Source organism: Callithrix jacchus, chromosome 20 (assembly GCF_049354715.1).
Source record: "Callithrix jacchus isolate 240 chromosome 20, calJac240_pri, whole genome shotgun sequence".
In the NCBI taxonomy this organism is placed as follows: domain Eukaryota; kingdom Metazoa; phylum Chordata; class Mammalia; order Primates; family Cebidae; genus Callithrix; species Callithrix jacchus.
Genome location: NC_133521.1, coordinates 16,148,594 through 16,169,756, shown reverse-complemented (window position 1 = coordinate 16,169,756; position 21,163 = coordinate 16,148,594). Strand labels below are relative to the sequence as shown.

The 21,163-nt window shown below is 44.8% G+C and overlaps 2 protein-coding genes across 5 annotated transcripts in view; one reads left to right on the top strand and one right to left on the bottom strand.

Annotated features, from left to right (window-relative positions):
• The first annotated feature begins 35 nt into the window (after nucleotides 1-35).
• Nucleotides 36-12,995, top strand: PRSS54 (serine protease 54). 2 transcript variants are annotated; one of them, XM_078357840.1, is made up of 7 exons: nucleotides 36-156; nucleotides 812-936; nucleotides 1,196-1,283; nucleotides 1,551-1,728; nucleotides 6,463-6,721; nucleotides 8,208-8,339; nucleotides 12,247-12,995. In XM_078357840.1, exons 3-7 carry the CDS (start codon nucleotides 1,226-1,228, stop codon nucleotides 12,769-12,771), a joined length of 1,152 nt encoding a protein of 383 aa, XP_078213966.1. In that variant the 5' UTR covers nucleotides 36-156; nucleotides 812-936; nucleotides 1,196-1,225; the 3' UTR covers nucleotides 12,772-12,995. The 2 variants fall into 2 exon arrangements, with proteins under 2 accessions (XP_078213966.1, XP_017822247.5); XM_017966758.5 differs by having other exon boundaries at nucleotides 809-936.
• CFAP263 (cilia and flagella associated protein 263) overlaps nucleotides 3,227-21,163 on the bottom strand; it is a 35,003-nt gene continuing 17,066 nt past the window's right edge. For 2 of the 3 annotated variants that reach the window (XM_002760980.5, XM_078357842.1), the window contains 3 exons: nucleotides 19,158-19,265; nucleotides 14,339-14,494; nucleotides 9,097-13,304 (listed from right to left, as the gene is read on the bottom strand). In XM_002760980.5, the coding sequence (XP_002761026.4) occupies nucleotides 13,218-13,304; nucleotides 14,339-14,494; nucleotides 19,158-19,265 (351 nt within the window). In that variant the 3' untranslated portion in view covers nucleotides 9,097-13,217. Of the gene's footprint in view, nucleotides 3,611-9,096; nucleotides 13,305-14,338; nucleotides 14,495-19,157; nucleotides 19,266-21,163 lie in introns of those variants that run through there. The other variant, XM_078357841.1, reaches the window with a different exon arrangement.

The window sequence follows — 21,163 nt, the reverse complement described above, 5'->3', positions numbered from 1 at the left end:
AACATTCTTCCCAAGGTGGTAGAAGAAATCCCTTTGTTGAACTCTACTGTGTAAGGCCAGCGTGAGTTCATTTCTCCTTGAGCAGTATCAGTTCATGGAAGAACTCTGAGGATCATTCTGAGGACGAAAAGCATCCAGTGTCATGAGTAGAACATGGTGACTTAGAACCGTGCACATGGGTTCCTTGGGCTTCTGTGCATTGCTTGACAGCTGTGTGACCTTGGGCCAGCTACTCCATGTCTCTGAGTATCAGTTTCTGAATCTGTAAAATGGCAATAATGAGAGTGTCTACTTCCTACTGCAGTTGTGCCAATGAACTGAGCTTAATGCTGGGCCTGTTCCTATGTAAAGACACAGGCTGTTGGCTGGGTGTGGTGGCTCACACCTGTAATCCCAGCACATTGGGAGGCCGAGGTGGGCAGATCACCTGAGGTCAGGAGTTCGAGACCAGCCTGGCCAACATGGTGAAACCCTCTCTCTACTAAAAATACAAAAATTAGCCGGGCATGGTGCCACATGCCTGTAATCCCAGCTACTCAGGAGGCTGAGGCAGGAGAATCACTTGAATCCAGGAGTCAGAGGTTGCAGTGAGCTGAGATCACGCCACTGCACTCCAGCCTGGGCAACAGAGCGAGACTCTGTCTCAAATAAATAAATAAATAAACAAATAACAACAAAAACAGGCTGTTAACAGTGATCAGAAGCCCTGGTGTTCTTTTAGTCAGCAGGGTTTAGTAGGAATGGTAAAACCACAGCAGAAGTGTTAACCCCAGGGTGGGCTCCCACTAAAATTCTACTTTTCTTTCAGCAGCACTTTATGGCTACAGAGTTAAGGCAAGGGTTGAATTCCACGAGTCAAAAAGCAGCCCTTTTCAGAGACCCAACTCTCTGGGGCGCACAGGGTCTTGGGCTGGATTGAGAAGGAAACTGACAAGAGTAAGCTGCCTTTTCTCCTCAGGCCATCTTACAAAGCGCGGTGCGGGCCAACTGGTCCCGCCTCTTGACTGCACAGAACCAAGCACTAGGGATGTGATAGGTCAGAGCCCTACATCCTGGAACCTTTGTTGGTAGAAAGAGGGAGACCCTCTGATGTTGGGGAGGGAACGCATGTGTGTGGGAAGAGGATAGAAAAGAGTCTCGGAAAAGCCCGCATGTGTTTGGAAGAAGATGGAGTCAGTGCGTTTTGTTTCCCCAGCTGCCCACAGTGCCCGCTGTGGGTCTCGGGATGGCAGAGATGCGAGGGATGCTGCTGGTGCTGCTCGGCCTTCTCCACTCTTCTACCAGTGAGTGTGCTGCTTTCCTCCCTCTGACTTTAGCTGCACGTGTGGCACAGAAGGGGATTATCCAGGAAAATGAAGTGGTCCTTACTGTCCAGGGAGGGGATTCAAAGATGCCACCAAGCATCTTTTACAGTGAAGAAGACACACTGAGAAAAAGAAAGAAATGGGGGCTTCAGGTAGTGTTAGTGATGATCAAGACAGCCTGCTGGCAGGACAGAGGGTCCTGAGGTCTCCTTGCCCCAGCAGTGAGGCCCTGCACCCACTTCGCAGGTTGTGGCGTCCAGGAAGCCTCCGTTTTCTATGGTCCTGACCCTGAGGAGGCCTTGGTCAACAGCATGGAGTTCCCATGGGTGGTGTCGCTGCAGGACTCCCAGTACACACATCTGGCTTTCGGCTGCATCCTCAGCGAGTTCTGGGTCCTCAGCATCGCATCTGCTGTTCAGAACAGGCCAGTGCCCCTGCTTTTGGGGCCCGCGGCATCCCCGGGGGTGAGGGTGGGGATGGCTCTGTTTCCTGCTCAGCCTGGGGAGGCCCTGAAAGGTGGCTTCTGGGGGACAGGGCTTTTTACCAGTTCAGTGCTTGCTCTGCTGTGAGCCCTAAAATCACCAGTTGCCAAGGCTGATCTCTGCTGTGAGGACTGCTGGCCTTGCAATGAAACATGAAATGATGAGTCCTCCATTCAATGCAGGTGGGATACTCACTCTGATTTTACTGCCATCACAGAGGCACTGGCTCTTCACACCAGAGTCCCCAACGCTCATCCTGTTTAGCCAGTCCATAGGAGCCCTTACCCTAAAACTCTTGTGCAAACGTTACTGCCATAAATACATGTACACAGAGAAAAGCCTCGAAGAAAATACAGAAGTGCTTTTAAGAGTGCTTATCTCTCAATGCTCAGAACTCACAATTTCTGTTTTCTTCTTTTAGCTTCTCTGTATTCTGCAAATTCTGTACAACAAATCTTCATTCTTTTAAACCAGAGAATCATAAATGTTATTAAAATAATGTTTTTGGTAAATATTTCTCACTTTTTAACCCAATAGCTTCATTTTTGGGAATCAACATTAAGGAAATAATTTCAACCACTGGAAAATTTTTATGTACAAAGTTGTTCCCAGGATGGTTATTTACACAGAAAACACTGAAAAGAAACCTACTGTCCAACTATTGCAATGAAATTATAATTTGCATATGCACTATACATATAAATATATTTTATACATAATATATAGTGTATTAAATATGTAATTATATGCTCTATTAAAATGTAATATACATGTATATTGTAATATATGTATATGTAATATATATGCATACAATATTATATGTAATATATAGTACGTAATATATAATTACATATAGGCACAGAGTATTGGGGGAGAGAGTATAATAACGAATTGGCTAAATAAATTATAATATAAATCCTTCATGGAATATTATGCAGCTGGTGAATAGTTTAACATAGGATTTGTATTTTTAATACATGTACGTTCCTTGACATGTACAGGTAAACAAGTAAATAAATAAATAAGAGATAAAAAAGAATAAAAAAATTCAAAAATACATGTGTGGCTGTGCAGTAGCTCACACCTGTAATCCCAGCACTTTGGGAGGCCAAGGCAGGAGGATCACTTGAGGTCAACAGTTTGAGACCAGCCTGGTCAACATGGCGAAACCCCATCTCTACTAAAAATACAAAAATGAGCCAGGTATGGTGGCACACACCTGTAATCCTAGCTAACTGGAAGGCTGAGACAGGAGAACTGCTTGAACCTGGGAGGTGGAGGTTGCAGTGAGCAGAGATTGTATCACTGCATTCCAGCCTGGGTGACAGAGTTAAGATTCTGTCTCAAAAAAAAGAAATACATGTGTGTAGTAAAATATTCGTGAGAAACCAAAGGATGTACAATGAAAAGTGGCTCCTTCCCTCCCCCACCCCTCAGTCACTAGTTTTCTTCCCTTGAGCCACATTCTGTCACCGATTTCTTGGCTATTTCTTCTTAAATACTCAATGGATATCTATGTACTATAGGTCTGGCTATATTGATTCTTATATCTATTGACAGAGAATTTTCTTTCCCCTTGTATTAGTCTACTTAGGCTTCCATAACAAAATATCATAGACTGGGTGGCTTAAACAACAGAAATGTATTTCTCACAGTTCTGGAAGCTGGACATCTGAGATCTAGGTGTCAGTAGATTTGGTTTCTCCTGAGGCCTCTCTTCTTGGCTTGCAGACAGCCACTTTCTCACTGTGTCCTTACATGGCCTTCCCTTTGTGCCTGTGCACTCTTGGTGTCTCTCTTCCTCTTCTTATAGGGACACCAGTCCTGTTGGATTACAGCCCCAGCCTTATACTTCATTTAATCTTAATTACCCCCTTAAAGGCCCTATCTCCAAATATATGGTCAAATTGAGGGTTAGGACTTCAACCTACAAATTTTCAAGAGGATGCAATTGAGTTCATAACACACCCCCGACACACCCACAATGCAACTGATAGCACACCATACACCTTAGTTCATTCACAGATTTTTTTCACTTTATCATAAATTTTGGAGACCTTTTCTTATTGGTACATAAAGAGCGAATGCATTCTTTTCATCAGCTGCATGGCAGCCTGTCATGGAATTATCGTAACTATACGCTCCTTTATTAATGGAACTTTGGGCTGTTTCCAGTCTTTTACTACTGCCAAAAATACTGCAACAGACATACCTGTACACACATTATTTCACACACATGCAAGTATACTGTAGTGTAGACAACCCAGGAGCAGAAAGATGGGGCTAAAAAAAGACATGCATTTAAAATCCTGATGCTACTGCCAACTAGCCCTTCATAGAAATTGTTTTCTATGTAGTGTTTTCTTTATGGCTATTTTCTATCTAGTCTTCTCCTTTTTTTTAAAAATTTTCTCTTTGACTCAAGGCTTTTATTAAAGACAGAGCTTTATTTAATTTTATTTTCTTTTAGTCTTGCTCTGTTACCCAGACTGCAGTGTAGCAGTGTGATCTCGGCTCACTGAAACTTCTGTCTCCCAGATTCAAGCAATCCTCTTGACTCAGCCTCCCAAATAGCTGGGACTACAGGTGCATGTCACCATGCCCAGCTAATTTCTTTATTTTTAGTAGAGACAGGGTTTTGCCGTATTGGCCAGGCTGGTCTTGAACTTCTGATGTCATGATCTGCCTGCCTCGACCTCCTAAATTGCTGGGATTATAGATGTGAGCCACCACGCCTGGCCAAGACAGAGTTTTCAAATGTCCAGGTGTTAGGGTTTTTTGTTTGTTTTCTAACATTATTGAATCATACAATGTGGTGATCTATTTGGATTTGTTGAGATTGTCCTGTCTACTACTATGGGTGGTCTACGTGAATATTTTTTCACAGGTAAATTAAAAAGTTCATTCTCCGTGCTTGGTGTATAATTTAATATATAAAATTGGACGAGGAAGTCTACTTGGTCTGTCCTAGACTGTCAGAGGTGAATTAAAATCGCCTAACAGTTAGGCGCAGTAACTCACACCTATAATCCCAGTACTTTGATCAGACCCAAACTTAATTAAGGTGGCTTCATCTTTGTTGGTCTAGATGTCCAAGGATTCCTTCTTTGTCACTCAAGTCCAGCAACTTTATTAGTTGCGCTGGATCTCCCCCACCTGCCCCTTAAGATTCACTCTACTCTTCTACCCTGCCAGGCCCCAGGAAGCTCACCTGTATGGATTATACCAGTGGTGTCTCTTGCCTTCTGGACTCTAGTTGGTTTTGGCCAACATGCACATAAGAGGCAAGAGATCAGAGGGAATGTGGAGAGTAAAGTCAGGGTCCTTATTCCTCTGAGTGCTACTGCATATTGGCTGTTGATTGCTTTACCAGCTCAGTGACCCACTCTACACAGCTCTGTCTGATCACATCCTCCCCTCACATAGAGCCCAGAGGCAGTGTCAAAACAGTGTTGTAACCTCAGCAGGAACTGTCTATAGCATGTAGTGCCCAGTGCTGTCCTTGTGCATTCTGCCTAGACCTCTTTGTAAAGAGTCCCTTTATTAAACTCACCTCAATTTACCTTATTTGAGTAGAACATTTATTTCCCAATGGGACCTGATCGGACTATGTCTCAGTGTTAACTACTTCAAACTATAATGATAGTGGACACTCAACACTATTGGAGATAGGTTAACTTTCTCCAAACTATAGATTCAAGTCTTAGTTCTGAAAAGTCTTCTTATATTATATCTTGAAATATTTTTCCTGTTTCATCATTTTGGTTGCTATCTTCGTGGTGGCTGGTTCTGCTGTGACTACCTTATCTGTCATTTTCCTCTCAAGCCTTTAAAAATCTTTGTTAATTTTCATTTCATTTTGGTCACATTTCTCAATGACCCAATTGTGTTTTCTGTGGGCCCTATTTTTCTTTATGCTGCTTTTGATGTGGCCTTCATTATGGTGATGGTCTTGATTCTTTTCTTTTCATTTTTTTGCTGAGAACATGCTTGACCAGCTTTTTCTGAGCTCTGTGGCAGTCAATGTCATTTATAACTCTTGCACACCTGCCATCCTTCCTTTCATCAGCCCTTCCTTTGACTCTGAGATTGAGATTCTCCAGTGTCTCTTGGTTTTATGGTGCTTATATTTGCTCCTCATTCTCATTGTTTCTTGAGTGATTCCCAAGAGGGGAAAGGGAAAACACCCAATTCAATTCTATTGTTATTAGAACTTCAATTTCTCCAAAATATATTTACAGAATATATAAGGAAAGATGCTTGTTTTAAAATGTCAAGTACTAAAAGCAGGAGTCAAGATGACATCTTTCGTAGAACAGCAACTACTACTTTTGCAAACTACAATATGTAAAAACAAACAAACAAACAAACAAAAACCTATTCATAGAAAAGCAGTTCATCAGCAATAACATGTTAACAGATTATCTTTGGTCGGGGGGCAAATGGTGTTAAGATTGAAGAATCTCCAGGGTTCTGCAGGCTCAAAAAAGAGGGCGCAAGCCTAGGGGCTCATAAGAGATTTCCTAGAAACTTAAGTCCAAAGGGGTGAGGAAGAATTAACAGGGAATATGAACTGGATGAGTGTTCCAGGCTAAAAACAAATATAAATAGGAAAACATGGAAGTGTGAAGCTTCCTTGGTGTTTTGGCTTCTCAAGATTCCCTTGCTCTCTCTAGGAAGGACATTGTTGTTATGGTGGGTATAAGTAACATGGATCCCAGGAAGATTGGTCACACAGAGTATCCAGTTAATACCATCATCATCCATGAGGACTTTGATAACAACTCCATGAGCAACAACATAGCCCTCCTGAAGACAGACACAGCGATGCATTTCAGCAACCTGGTCCGGTCCATCTGCTTCCTTGGCAAAAAGCTGCATACACCACCAGTCTTGCAGAACTGCTGGGTATCAGGATGGAATCCCACATCTGCAGTTAAGGCATTCCTCCTCCCAGAGGAGGCTGCGTGTGTGCTGGCAGTGGGGGTGACCTGGATAATCCAATCTAGGGCCTATCCTTATTTAATAATGGAGCTTGCGGCCAAGCACGGTGGCTCACGGCTGTAATCCCAGCTCTTTGGGAGGCCAAGGTGGGTGGAACCCCTAAAGTCAAGAGTTCAAGACCAGCCTGAACAACCTGGTGAAACCCCATCTCTACTGAAAATACAAAAAAAATTAGCTGGGTATGGTGGCGGGTATCTATAATACCAGCTACTTGGGAGGCTGAGGCAGGAGAATCACTTGAACCCAGGAGGTGGAGGTTGTAGTGAGCAGAGATCAAGCCATTGTACTCCAGCCTGGGTGACAAGAGCAAGACTCTGTCAATAAATAGATAAGTAAAGGAGCTTGCTTGAGGTTCTAGAGTTTGGCTGAAACCCTCACCTAATCAGTCAAGACTCTGAGAGCTTGCCCTTTCTGTGGCCACTCCTTTTTTTTTTCTTTTGAGACAGGGTCTTTATCATTGCAGTGGTGCCATCATGGCTCACTGTAGCCTTGAGCTCCTGGGCTCAAGTGATCCTCCTGCCTCAGCCTCCTGAGCAGCTGGGACTACAGGCACATCGCCATGCCTGGTTAATTGTTTTAAATTTATTTTTTGTGGAGACGGGGTCTCGCTATGTTGCCCACGTTGGTCTCTAACTCCTGGGCTAAAGCAAGCCTCCCACCTCGGCCTTCCAAAGTGTAGGGATTACAGGCATGAGCCACTGTGCCCAGCCAGTGGCCATTCTTATATCACATTGGTCCTTTAACTGTTAGCCCTACACCAAAATTGGAAGTCCAGAGGCAATGGACAGCCTGGAATGAGTACAAGGCTGTGGAGGGGCGAGCGGATTAGTCCCTGAACTACAGCTGACTGTCCTCTTGTCTAAGCCACCTTTAATGGATACTCTCTAGAAGAGGTGGAAGAGTATTCTCTGCTTGTTTATACATTCAAGTTCAAAGTGGAGGTAGTTTTCAGTAAAAACTCAGTCACAGGTTCTTATTTCTATGAAGAAAAGGGATATATAAGAACATTTCAGGCCGGGCACAGTGGCTCATGCCTGAAATCCCAGGTGTGAAAGGCCAAGGCAGGTGGATCACTTGAGGTCAGGAGTTCGAGACCAGCCTGGCCACTGTGGTGAAACATTGTCTCTTAAAAATACAAAAATTAGCTGGGCATTGTGGTGTGCACCATTATCTCCACTACTTGGGAGGCTGAGGCAGGAGAATTGCTTGAAGCTGGAAAGCAGAGGTTGCAGTGAGCCAAGATCACACCACTGCACTCCAGCCTGGGTGACAGGACAAGATTCCATCTCAAAAAAAAAAAAAAAAAAAAAAAAAAAAAAAAATTTCACTCTCATTTGGCTATGTGACTGGGAATTGTGTTGACTTAGCAGACTGCCTTCTCGTTAATAATCCCTGGGCTCTCTGTTGCATGGTCTAGACAGGAAATCACATGACGATGAGTATCCTGAGGAAAATCTTCGTGAAAGATGTTGACAAGTGTCCCCTACACAAACTCCAGAAGACAGAATGCGGCAGCCACATGAAAGAGGAAACGAAGACTGTCTGCTTGGTAAGAACATCATGGAGCAGAAGCTAAGTGTTGAGAGTAAGCCTTGGTCACATCCAGGGGAGCCTCGGGACTCCCCCTCCCTAGATGGGGAGCTCTGTGAGGGCAGGGACTAGGGCTTGGGATTAGTGGCTGTTTCTGGAGTGAATAGCACTCGGCAGACAGTACACCCTCAATAAAAATCTGCTGAATGAACTAACCAGTCATGATTTTCAATGTTGGAGCTTTGTAAGTCACAGGTGCCTTTTAACTAGCTAAAGTGTGAAAGTCTGAGTCCAAACCACACAGGCAGATACACTTTGAGCAGGTTTACAGTGTGCGGCTGCTGTATCTAGCTTCGACAGAACCTAGGCTCCCCCCCGATGCTATCAGTTACTGGGTTTTTCTTCTGTGGGAAGTCCTGCCCTCCACCCAGATGAGGGCTATACAGACGTGGCTATCTTACTGCCTCCAAAGCAATGTGTAGAAGTCACACACAACTGGTTCAGGCTCCTTCATATCCAAATCTGGAGAAAGTGTGGCTTAGCAGGGTCACTCAGTGAATAAAAGTTAGAGCAAAGACAAGAACCTAGGCCTACCAGATAAATATCCAGATAGAGCTTCTCTCCTCTACTCTAGAATCGCTTTTCTAAGAGGCTTATCACCCACTCTCCTCTAAATAACCTTCAGGACACCCTGATGGGGAATTTTTTTTTTTCCTAGAGAATCCAGAAGGGCAGGATTTTTAGAAAATGGGAAAAAAATACATATATACAGATAATTCTTTCTAAAAGTCATTTTTATTGCAAAAGCATGAAGGACTGCCTCTCACTAAGAAATAAATTTGCCCTTCCAAAGTTGGTGTAACATCTATTGAGTACCTACTCTGTACTGGGTCCTCCGCCAGGTTGGGGATTTTAACAATTTCTTAAATTAGATAATGTGTTAAAATATAGTGAAGATACAGCTTTTTAACAAAATTCTGCCCTCAACCATTCCATCAAACAAGTGTCATACTTCATCAGATCTAAGATGCTGCCAATTATAGAATGCACCATCATGTTATGTAATCTCAAGAAATAACTGCTGCCAGTTCAACTCTGAAGTCAACTGATTCAAAGACACATCCTTCACGCCCGTGATCCCAGCACTTTGGGAGGCCGAGGCGGGTGGATCATGAGGTCAAGAGATCGAGACCATCCTGGTCAACATGGTGAAACCCCATCTCTACTAAAAATACAAAAAATTAGCTGGGCGTAGTGGTGTGTGCCTGTAGTCCCAGCTACTCAGGAGGCTGAGGCAGGAGAATTGCTTGAACCCAGGAGGCGGAGGTTGCGGTGAGCTGAGATTGCGCCATTGCACTGCAGCCTGGGTAACGAGCAAAACTCCGTCTCAAAAAAAAAAAAAACCACACATCCTAATTTCAAAGACGTTGATTTCTAACTGTATGTTTGACTCAATGGAAGATCCTAAGCTACTTAGGTTCTAAGTGATCATCTTTTAAAATCTAACTGCAAAGTTCAGGTTGGTTTTTAACTGTGGCACACCTCTAAACAGGTGTTAATTTTTGAACAGAATTATGCTTGTATGCCATTTAATGGTGACCTGTCCCCTTAGAATTCTCTCTCTTGGAAATATGTTCTCATGTGCAGAGGTCTTCAAAGCCACAGTTCCCACATGTGGAATGAACCACCAGGTTCAGAATCTGCCTGTGGGTTTCTCCGAAACCCAACGAAGCAGAATTGCTCTGCACTTGCCCATCCGGTCTTTATTCTACCACTTTTAGGGTTTTTGCTGAACATGAAGGGAAAAGATCACACAATCAAAGACCCCACTTTGGGCTGTGATTGCTCCCTGGGGAGATGAGGTAGGGTAGCTCCAGAGGGGCACCTGAAGCTGTTTGCCTTTGCCACTCATGCTTCAGAAGTCACAGCCCCTACAGAATTATGGGGAAGAGAAAAGCGCATATGCTGTGCCCAGGTGGAACAGTGACCTGCAAAACCATGTCACAGCCCAGAACATCTGCCAATCATTCATCCAATCATTTGTCCTAAATTGCATTCTTTTCTTGCTCTGGCTATATCACTACAGTTAAGACAAACTGCAAATGGGACTGATGAAGGGGGCATTCTTAGCCAGGGAGCCCCCATGTCCTAGACAGACACAGTGAGGTGCACATAAGGGCTTGTTCACCAGTCAACTGAAAAGTCAAGAGTTCCGCACTAAAGCACACGCTTCCGTCCAAGGAGAGGCACAGAATGAAGTCCACAAGGCCTTCCTCATGCGTCTGGCTTTGGCCTGCTGAGAAACCACCAGGGAATCACGGCAGCTTTTAGAGCTCGGCCTTCCTGCCGCCCTGCTCATGGAGTTGCTCCCTTCTTTTCTCACTCATCTTCATCTCTGTTCTGGTGTGAATCCCGAGGAAAAAAGGGAGCTTTATTGAAATAGAATACCCCACTGGGCATGGTGGCTTATGCTTGTAATCCCAGCACTTTGGGAGGCCGAGGTGGGCAGATCATTTGAGGTCAGGAGTTTGAGACAAGCCTGGCCAACATGGTGAAAAATCCAAAAATTAGCTGGGCATGGTGGTGGGTGCCTGTAATCCCAGCTACTGGGGAGGCTGAGGTAGGAGGATTGCTTGAACCCAGGAGGAGGAGGTTGCAGTGAGCCGAGATCTCTCTACTGCACTCCAGCATGGGTGACGGAGCAAGACTCCATCTCAAAAACAAAACAAAAAAAATTAGCTGAGTGTGGTGGCACATGCCTGTAGCCCCAGCTACTCAAGAGGCTGAGGTGGGAGAATCACTTGAAACTGGGAAGTGGAGGTTGCAGTGAGCCGAGATTGCACCACTGCACTTCAGCCTGGGATACAGAGAGAGACTCCATCTCAAAACAAATGCCGGGGCTGGGGCCGTTGAGGCGGCCACTTTTCTGCCTTTCTGCTGCTTGTGGTTGAGTCTGTTCAGATTGCTTCCTGTGGTCAATTGCAGCCCCACTCTAAACAATGAGAACAACGTTTCATTGCCCAGGCCTTCCAGCCAGGCAGGCCACATAGGTCAGAGCCAGCTGGCTAACCTGGGGATGACCACCCTCTTCCCCGACCAAGATGGGCCACGGGAGGGGCAGGAATTCCTTTGAGAGGAGACCTAGGGGTGTGGGGTCGCGGTGGGTGAGGTAAAGGATGCCTAGTAATTGCCTTGTTGCCTTTCCATTTTCCCCAGCTTTTCAGAAAGACGATGGCTTTTGTAGAGACATCAAGAGGATGGTAGCTAATATTCTATTTAGTGTGTGCTGTGCCAGGTATTACAGTGGGATCATATAACTGTGTTCTCACTTTGGCTCAGAGAGGATTTGGTCACTTGCCAAGGTCCCATATCTAGCTAAGGATGCCAAGCTTCTATTCCCTCACCTTGAGTTAGGTAAAGTGTGTGTGGCAGAATTCCCAGGTCCCAGAGGCCTGCTCCCTTGGGAATGGTGAAAACCAAGAGCACAGCCAGCCAGCTGGTGAGCAGCTGCCAGGTGGCAGGAAGTGGCTTAAACTAAGGGTCGAAGCAAGGCAGAGAGGAGAAGGGGAAAGGTGAGCATTTCAGGCCAGAACGGAAACAAATACCAACATTTCAGGAATGAGAAGCCAGAAGAGAGGGAGGGTTTGGCCAAAGGACTGGAAAGGGGCAAGAAAATGAAATATGAACCAGGAAGGTATCGGCAACCCGAAGAAGTCACAGCTAATTTGCATAATAAAAGGAAAAGTCATCTTGTTGGAATCCATGGTGGGTGGCTGCCTAGATTTGAAATCGCATCCTATCATTTGCCCCATTTCCAGTGAGAACCAGTATAAACATTTCTAGGACAAAAAGTATATTGCACCAAGATGGACTTACAACAAAACCTAGTTTTTCTAAGCCCTGAAGCCTTCTGTCTTTTGTCACAGGGGGAGCCAGGAAGCCCAGTGATGTGCCAGCTACAGCAGTTCGACATGTGGGTTCTGAGAGGAGTCCTGAACTTCGGTGGTGAGCCATGCCCCGGCCTGTTTCTGTACACCAAGGTGGAAGACTACAGCAACTGGATCACGTCCACGGCTGAGATGGCCGGCCCTCCCCTATCTTCACTTCACCACTGGGAAAAGTTGATTTCTTTCTCCCACCATGGACCAAATGCCATGACACAGAAGACATATTCTGATTCTGAACTGAGCCACATTGGATCATACTTCCAGGGACAAAGAAGGACCACCATGCATTCACAGCTAGCATCTAGAGATGATCTAGATGTTAGGGAGAAGGGTGTAAGGGAATCAGGCAGGTCTCCTGAGCCATCTGTACAACCCTTATACTATGACTATTACGGTGGAGAGGAAGGGGAAGGTGGGTCTTCTGCAGGTCAGAACAGGCTGCATCAGCCAGAAGAAATCATCTTGGTTTCCTTCGTGCTTGTTTTCTTTTGCAGTAATATCTAGTCCAGGGGCTACCCCACCAAACTGAAGAGTAAGCTCAGAACGCTGGGTGCCAGGCATTCACCATGCTGTTTTGGTGTCTGTTTTTGATAGTGGCACACCAGAGCTGCCACGGATACACCCATGGTGCACACTGGGCTGGCTCTCCCTCCTCTGTCCCACTTCCATGTGTGGGAAGGTCACTTTCATTGTGCTTGTGAACTAAATGCAGGCTAACAAGTGTCAAACCATTAGAGTACGCTGTGGTTCTTTCAGTGGTAACAGTTCCAGGGACCAGGTTGTGAAAACGCTCCCCATGAGCAGATGTGGCCCAAGAGGTGATGCTCAGCCTGGCCAGGAAGTTGGGAACACCAGGCAGACACAGAACAGTGAGAGGAGCCTGTGACTAGAAAGGAGCTGATTACTTTAATAGCTGATGTCTGGGTCTGTAAGCAGTGGCCTGCCTCTGGCTACTTCTCATGAGGGTAATCTGCCTGCAACTGTTCATTGGTTGTTTTCATTCGACTCCAAGCCTTACGGTAGCCTTTTAAGGACATCTGCCAAAAAAAAAAAAAAAAAAAGATAAAGGAGCCGGGGGAGAAGGTCACTTGGGAAAAACTGATTGTGGCTATTCAGAATGCAACCCTCGTCCAGCCCCGTGATGGTGCAGGTGACTCTGTGTGGGGCAGTGTGCCCTCCATGCACAATGTAGTGCAGGGGCCACCAAAGGGCAGCACCCACCCGGAAGATCCTTCTGTAGAGCATGTTTCTGTTCAGTGAAGTGAGAAATTGCATGTTCCTGCCACGATTCTGCTATTTCTCAGCTCCAGATCTGAGGGGCTCAAGTTTGGATCCTAATTTACTCTCTGCTACAAAATGGCCACAGGAGACATGGGAGAAAGTAACACAGGAAATGGGAGCCAGGGGCTAGATGTGAAAACACCAAGGTCCCAGTTTCCCAAGTGACCTGACTGGCTTTCTAAGCGACTCTAATGATGGTGTGAGTGACCTCAGTTTGCAGCCTGGCCACAGCAGCCTGGGTGTTTGTCTTTCTTCTGACACCAGCATATGTTTTCCCATTGCCCATTTATCTCCACAGCTCACACGAGCAAGCGTGCTTTCTGTCACACAGTACAATATTCAAAGTCTGCAGGATTCGTTCAAAAGCAGAAAGACCCACGGCAACTATGTACATGCAGGGAATGAGGCTGAGTGATATTTAAAAATCCATCATTATCTCATTTTTTAAAAAACTGGCTTCTCCATGTATAAAGTAGCAATTACTAAATTACCAGTGCAGAGGGATTCAGAGACTTCTAGAATTCATTAAGAAAACAGGCAACTAAAAACACATGATTACTACAGAGTTTCTCCCTGAAAACTGAGAAGACCTTGCCCCTAACAATACAAAAGGGGGAACTTTAAAAAAAAAATCATCCTTCATCTTGGTTTAATAGTTAAAGCAACTGCTGAGATTTCTTTCAGAAATTATACATCCAAACATCTGTATTCTTAGCCCAAAGATCAAAATCCTAAATGAAAACATTGAGGACATAAAAGACTGCCCATCCTGGGGCTCCCCGTGGCTCACCTCTGCTATCTCCACTTTCCTTTCCCACATCTTGATGCTCTTCTCCAGGTCCTCATTTGAGATCTTCTCCCAGACATAAGTCATCACCTGTGGTGCCCGGAACTCGGCCAGCTGCTTCCGGAGCCTCTTGTTCACTGCCTCGGCTTTGGCCCGGTCCTGGGTTGGAAAGGAGCAGTTACACCCAGGGGGCCCCAGCAGCTCCTGCTTTGAGAACTCACTGGCCCTGCCATCTCTCCACACAGTTCCAATAGAGTTTCAAAAATATTTTTCTTGGGGGGCGGGACGGAGTCTTTCTCTGTCGCCCAGGCTGTAGTGCAATGGCCGATCTCAGCTCACTGCAACCTTTACCTTCTGGGTTCATGCAATTCTCCTGCCTCAGCCTCCTGAGTAGCTGGGATCATAGGTGCCCGCCACCACACGCAGCTAATTTCTGTATTTTTAGTGGAGGTGAGGTTTCACCAGGTTGGCCAGGCTGGTCTCGAACTCCTGACCTCAGGTGATCCACCTGCTTAGGCTTCCCAAAGTGCTGGGATTACAGGTGTGAACCACTGCACAGGGCCGATGTTTACATTTTCAAAGAGGTTGGGGAGGGGTGAGAATCACAAGATTCTGACTTTTTGCTAAACATGTTTTAATCCAGTTCAGAAACACCTAGTGTAGTCTAAACAGTGTTGTTTCTTCCATTCCTTTCTCTTTCCTTTCCTCTCTCCTTCCCTTTCCTTCCCTTCCCTCCTTCCTCTTCTTCTTTATTAAGGAATATGTTGTACTTATTTTGATGACTTAGGGTTTTCCTGTGTGTGAAAAATTGTGTACTTAAGTATACTTTGATCAGGCTCAATTCATTTCCATGTCTTTTTTTAATTATAAGATTTATATGACATAAAATGTACCATCTTAACCCTTTCTAACTATACAGTTCTGCAGCGTTAAGTACATTCACATTCTTGGGCAACCATCGCCACCATCCATCTCCAGAACTCTTTTTGTCTTGTAAAACTGAAATTCTGTACCCATTATACAGTAACTCCTCCATCCCTCCTCTCCCAGCCTCTGGCAACCACCATTCCACTTTCTGTCTCTATGAATTTGACTGCTCTGACTACCTCATATAAGTGGAATCATACAGTATTTGTCCTTTTATTTCTGGCTTGTTTCACTTAACATAATGTCCTTAAGTTTCCTACACATGGTAGTATGTGTCAGAATGTCCTTCCTTACTCAGGTGGAGTGGTTTTCCAAGGTATGGATACACCTCGTTTGATTTGTTTATCCATTCATCCATTGATTGGATAAACTTGGGTTGTTTCCACTTCTCGGCTATTATGAAGAACAGCGCTGTCAACATGGGTGTACAAATATCTGTTCAATTCCCTTCTCAATTCTTTTGGGTATATTCTCAGATGCAGAATTGCTAGAACTAATGGTAATTCCATTTTTTGAGTAATCTTTGTCTCTTAAATATTTATTTAAAAAATTATCATATGGTAAAATTAATTAGCCCTTTTAATAGAAAGCATTTTTTAAAAAGTAACATCAGCTGGGCACAGTGGCTCATGCCTGTAATCCCAGCACTTTGGGAGTCACTCGAGGTCAATAGTTTGAGAACAGCCTGGCCAACATGGTAAAACACCGTCTCTACTAAAAATACAAAAAAATTAGCCTGGTGTGGTGGCGGGCGCCTGTAATCCCAGCTACTGGGGAGGCTGAGGCAGGAGAATTGCTTGAACTTGGGAGGAGGAGGTTTCAGTGAGCTGAGATCATGCCACTGCACTCCAGCCTGGGTGACAGAGTGAGACTCTGTCTTAAAAAAAAAAAAAAATCAACTCAAAATCGATTATAAACCTAAACATAAGAGCTAAAATTATAAAACTCTTAGAAGAAGACAGAGGAGTAAATCTTCATGATATGGGGTAAAACAATGGTTTCTTATACATGACACCAAAAGCACAAGCTCAAAATAAAAAAATGGATAAACTGGAATTCTATCAAAATTAAAAACATTTGCGTTACAGAAAAAAGTATTAAGAAAGTGAAAGAAAATCCATAAAATGGAAGAAAATATTTGTGAACCTTATACAGGTGATCTTTGACTTACAATGGGTCAATTTAAGTTTTTTTACTTTAAGATGGTGCAAAAGCAATACACGTGTAGTATAAACCACACTTCGAGTGCTGGTATAACCCTTCTGTTTTTCACTTTCAGTACAGTATCCAATAAATTACATGAGACAGTCAACACCCTATATAAAACAGACTTTGTGTTTGAAGATTTTTCCCAGTTGTAGGCTAATGTAAGTGTTCTAAGCACAATTAAGATAGGCTAGGCTAAGCTATAATGTTTAGGTCAGATATGTTAAATGCATTTTTGACTTATGGTATTTTCAACTTACAATAGGTAAGTTAAAAAGATAAATAACCCACTTATAAACTGAGCAAAGGACTTGACTAGACATTTCTCAAAGAAAGAGACAAGTGGCCAGTAAGCACATGAAAAGATGCTTCATGTCATTAGGCAAATTCAAATAAAAACCATAATGAGATATCACTTCATGGCAAGTAGGATGGCCATGAAAGAAAACCTGAGAATAACAGAGATGCACGGAAACCGGATACCTCATACACTGTGGGAATGCAAAATGGTAGAGCCACTTTCAAAAACAGATTGGTAGTTTTTCTAGGTGTTAGATATGGAATTACCATGTATAACCACAATTCCACTTTTAGGTATATGTCAAAGAGAAAAGAAAACACGCCAAGAGAAAAGAAAACACGTATCCACACAAAAACTTGTACCAGAATGTTCATATCAGGATTGCTCGTGATAGTCCCAAAGTGGAAACCCAAATGTCCACCAACTGATGAGGGGCTAAATAAAATGCGGTCTGTCCACACAATGAAATATTATTCAGCCATAAAAAGAAACACATGATTAGCCACTCATAAAAGACCACATATTGTATAATCTCTTTTACATAAAATGTCCAGAACAGACAAATCCACAGAGGTAGAAAGTAGGTTAGTGGCCACTGAGAGCTGGAGGGCAGGAGTGGGCTGTGGTGGGGAATGGAGAAGAATTTCTTTCTTTCTTCTCCCCCACCCCCAAGACGGAGTCTCCCTCGATCACTCAGGCTGAAGTGTAGTGGTGCGATCTCAGCTCACTGCAACCTCCACCTTCCAGGCTCAAGCAATCCTCCTGCCTCAGCCTCCCTACAAGTGCCCACCACCATGCCTGGCTAATCTTTGTATTTTTAGTAAAGGCGGGGGTCTCACCATGTTGGCCGAGCTGGTCTTGAACTCCTGACCTCAAATGATCTGCCCACCTCAGCCTCCCAAAGTACTGGGATTACAGGAGGAGCCACCGCACCTGTCCTATGAGGAAGGATTTCTAATGGGTGCAGGGTTTCTTTCTGGGGTGATAAAAATGTTCGAGAATTACTGTGCTGATGGTTACACGACTCTAAATATATCATAATCCACTGAAACATACACTTTAAATGGGTGATTATATGGTATATAAACTGAATCCCAATAAAGCTATTTGCAAGATGTTAATAAGAAAGCTACAATATACTAAAGAGTAAATGCCAGGCTTTAACAAAATCAATTTTAAGTTTTACTTGTAATCTAATAACTATCAGCCCAAGGGAAAAACAAGAACCACAGCAATTCTGCATTAAGAGAGTTTACGGGTTTTTGCTTTAACTTTGTTACTTGCCACTCTGTATTGAGACGGGGTGTTCTTTTTTTTTTCCCAGAAGGTGTTAGTTCTCCATCAAGAATATAATGTGTATGCTGTGACAAAACTTAGACGTTAATAATCCTGTAGCTTTGGGGCCACTGTAGGCAAATTTGGGGCCACACACACTAAGGGAGACACTTTAGGCCCACACAAGACAATGACATTAATAATCATACAAACAGTTTTAGGGGTTGACAAAGCGTCATTATATGTGGTCCTCTCTAGCCACTACACTAAGGGCAATAGATCTATTTCACAGACGTGGAAACGGTCCCATCTATTTAAAAGTTTGTTCAAGACTAGAAATTGGCAGCACCAAACCTGATGCCAGGCCTTCTGATCATGAGTCCAGCACTCTTTCTCCTGCGCCCTCCCCAAAAAGTTCTCTTTGCATTACATCCTATGTACATTTATGGAATGGAATTTCATTCCATATGGAAATTCAGCTAGCAATGCTCAGCAAAGTAATGAGAGGTACACAGCAATTCAGATAGGCAGGGAGCTCAGACTCCTCCACCCACCTCTTCACACAGTGACCACAGGCCTTGGAGTGAGCCCAGGACAGAGGCCACAGGTCTGCGGTTCTTCAGATGGTCTCTGCTACAGGCTACTCAGGCTGTGAGCATCCAGCCTGGGTACCGGGTGAGATGTCATATGGTTATGACCTCTCTCTGTCTCTCCTTTACATCAAACGTTCTATTTTGTCATGTGTATTTTTTTTCCCATCAGATACATTACTATATGCATTGAACATTTTTCATGGGGTTGTGGACACAACACTTTGAATACTGTACTTTATGGGTCACTTAAGGAATTCCCAAACGTTATTTGGACTCTATGAAATTTTTGTTTTCTGAGCTGACTCTAGAACCTAACCCAGCAGTAAAATGTGACACACCTGAACTGTAGGTCTCCAGGTGCTACTCTGTGCTTTGATGGCCCAGAGCTGTTTTGATTTTTATGGTCTAAGCTTTTCTAGATAAACCAGCAAGGTGGCTTAGATCTTGGCGGACCTTGACTCAAGCGCTTATAAACACAAGGAGACAAACATCAGAAATACCACATTTGGACCTCTCCTACCTCCTCTACTTGTAGCGTTTCTTTTTCAATTTTTTCAAGTAGCTCTTTCCTCAGCAAGATCTCCTTGTCCAGACTGATGCACATGTCCACTGCCTTGTGAAGCTTGCTCTGGAATATAACAACATGGCAAGTCTTGAGCTAAGGTGACCTCTCAGAACCGCGTGAAGGGGAGACAGCTCTTGGTTAATAAACAGAAAAGCAGGACCATCCAGGAAGTCCAAATTGCCCTTCTCACCGTTGCCCAGATTTTCCAAATCCTGATGTCTGAGAGGAGAGGACCTTAGGGTCTTGTCCTCAGCAGGAGAGGCAGAGACATCAGGCATATGGGGACCTAAATCCTGCCCCACTACTCACTAAGGAGATCTCTGGGGAGGTCCCAGAACCTCTCTAAACTTGGGTCCAGTCACCACATAGGGTTGTGGAGAGGCTTACAGGAGATGGCCTGGTAGAGCACTGAGCACAGTGCCTGGTACATGGAGAACATTCAACAAACAGCTGCTATGACTATCTCATGTGGATGGAGAGTGGGAAGTACTCCCCATGAGGTGGGCACTACTGCTGTAGAGTGCTGAGCACAGTGCCTGGCACATGGAGAACATTCAACAAACAGCTGCTATGACTATCTCATGTGGATGGAGAGTGGGGAGTTCTCCCATGAGGTGGGTGCTACTGTATTTCCATTTATAGGTGAGAAAACTGACCTTTAGGGAGGTAAAAACCATTTCCCTAAGGTCACAGAGACAAGGGGGGGGACAGGAATTGAGCCCAGACAGTAAAATTCCACAGCCCACAAGCTCCACCACTGTCTCATCTCCGAATGAAGCTGGGCCTACTAGTTTTAGAGGAGTCCTGAAAGAGCAGCCTTGCAGATTTCCAGGGCATCATCTGCCCTTCACCAACTCCTGCTGGCCCCTGCTTCTTAGACTGGCCCTCTCTTGGCCACTCTCTCCCAGTAGGGAAGAGTCAGTCCAGAGGAGCTGGGATGTGCTCTGCTAGGCAGAGGAGTGGGCCAAGGGAGAGACACAGTGATCTGGGGGAGCTCGCTCAACAAACCCTGAAAACCCAGCCACCAGGTGCCAGTCCCTGCACCAAGCACTGGCTAGTGAAGCAAACTAGGCTCTGCCATCAGGAAGTTGGCTCAAGGCCTGCACAGTGGGGGAGATGCAGTCAAATAATTTCAAGAAGAAATGTAAGACTGCAATTGTGCCACCCTGTGAGAATACCAGGGCAGTGGCTGGACAAGGTTTTCCTGGAAAAAAAAAAATGCTAGAAAGAAAGCTGAAAGGTTGAGTCAGTATGTTAAGATGAAGAGAGAAGAGAACATTCCAAGATAAGGAAAGAACTGAGGAGAGGAGGATCTAATAAGAGCTGGGAGAGTGGGTGGAGAACAGCAGGGCCACAGTCAAAGTGAAGGCAGGAGGAGGGGGCAAGGGCATTGCCCCAGGGTGTCAAAACAGGGGAGCCCAGAACCACCTGCGTGGGGGACCTTCTGGCACCCAGGGACCATTCTCTTTGGCACTCCTATTTCCAGGCCTCACTTCTTTAAGGCTCATTTCCTGTTCCATGTCCTGCATGAAAATTGCTCTGCTAAGGAAAGCAAAAGTGAATGAGACCAGACTGATGGGGTCAGCTGTGGGGCTGGGGAGATGGGGCAAAACTTTATTGCAAACCAGCAATTCAGGTGGGAGGAAGGAGAGCAGAGGGAAGACGAGCGGTCAACAATTTACAGCGGCAGGGCAGGAAGGATGGAACTTCCAGGGGACAGTGAGGCCATGACTGGCTCTGCTGGGGCAGGTCTTCACGAAGGTTGATGAGAACGGAATTGGTGACGCTGAGTCAAGATATGAGGAGGCCACTTCTGAAAACAACCATATGCACTTTCTATTGCTATGTAACAAATTACCACAAACTTTTGTGGCTTAGAGCAACACCCATCATAGCTTCCATAGGTCAGAAGTCTGGGCACAGTGTGGCTGGATTCTCCCCCTTGGTCCCCTCAGGCTGAA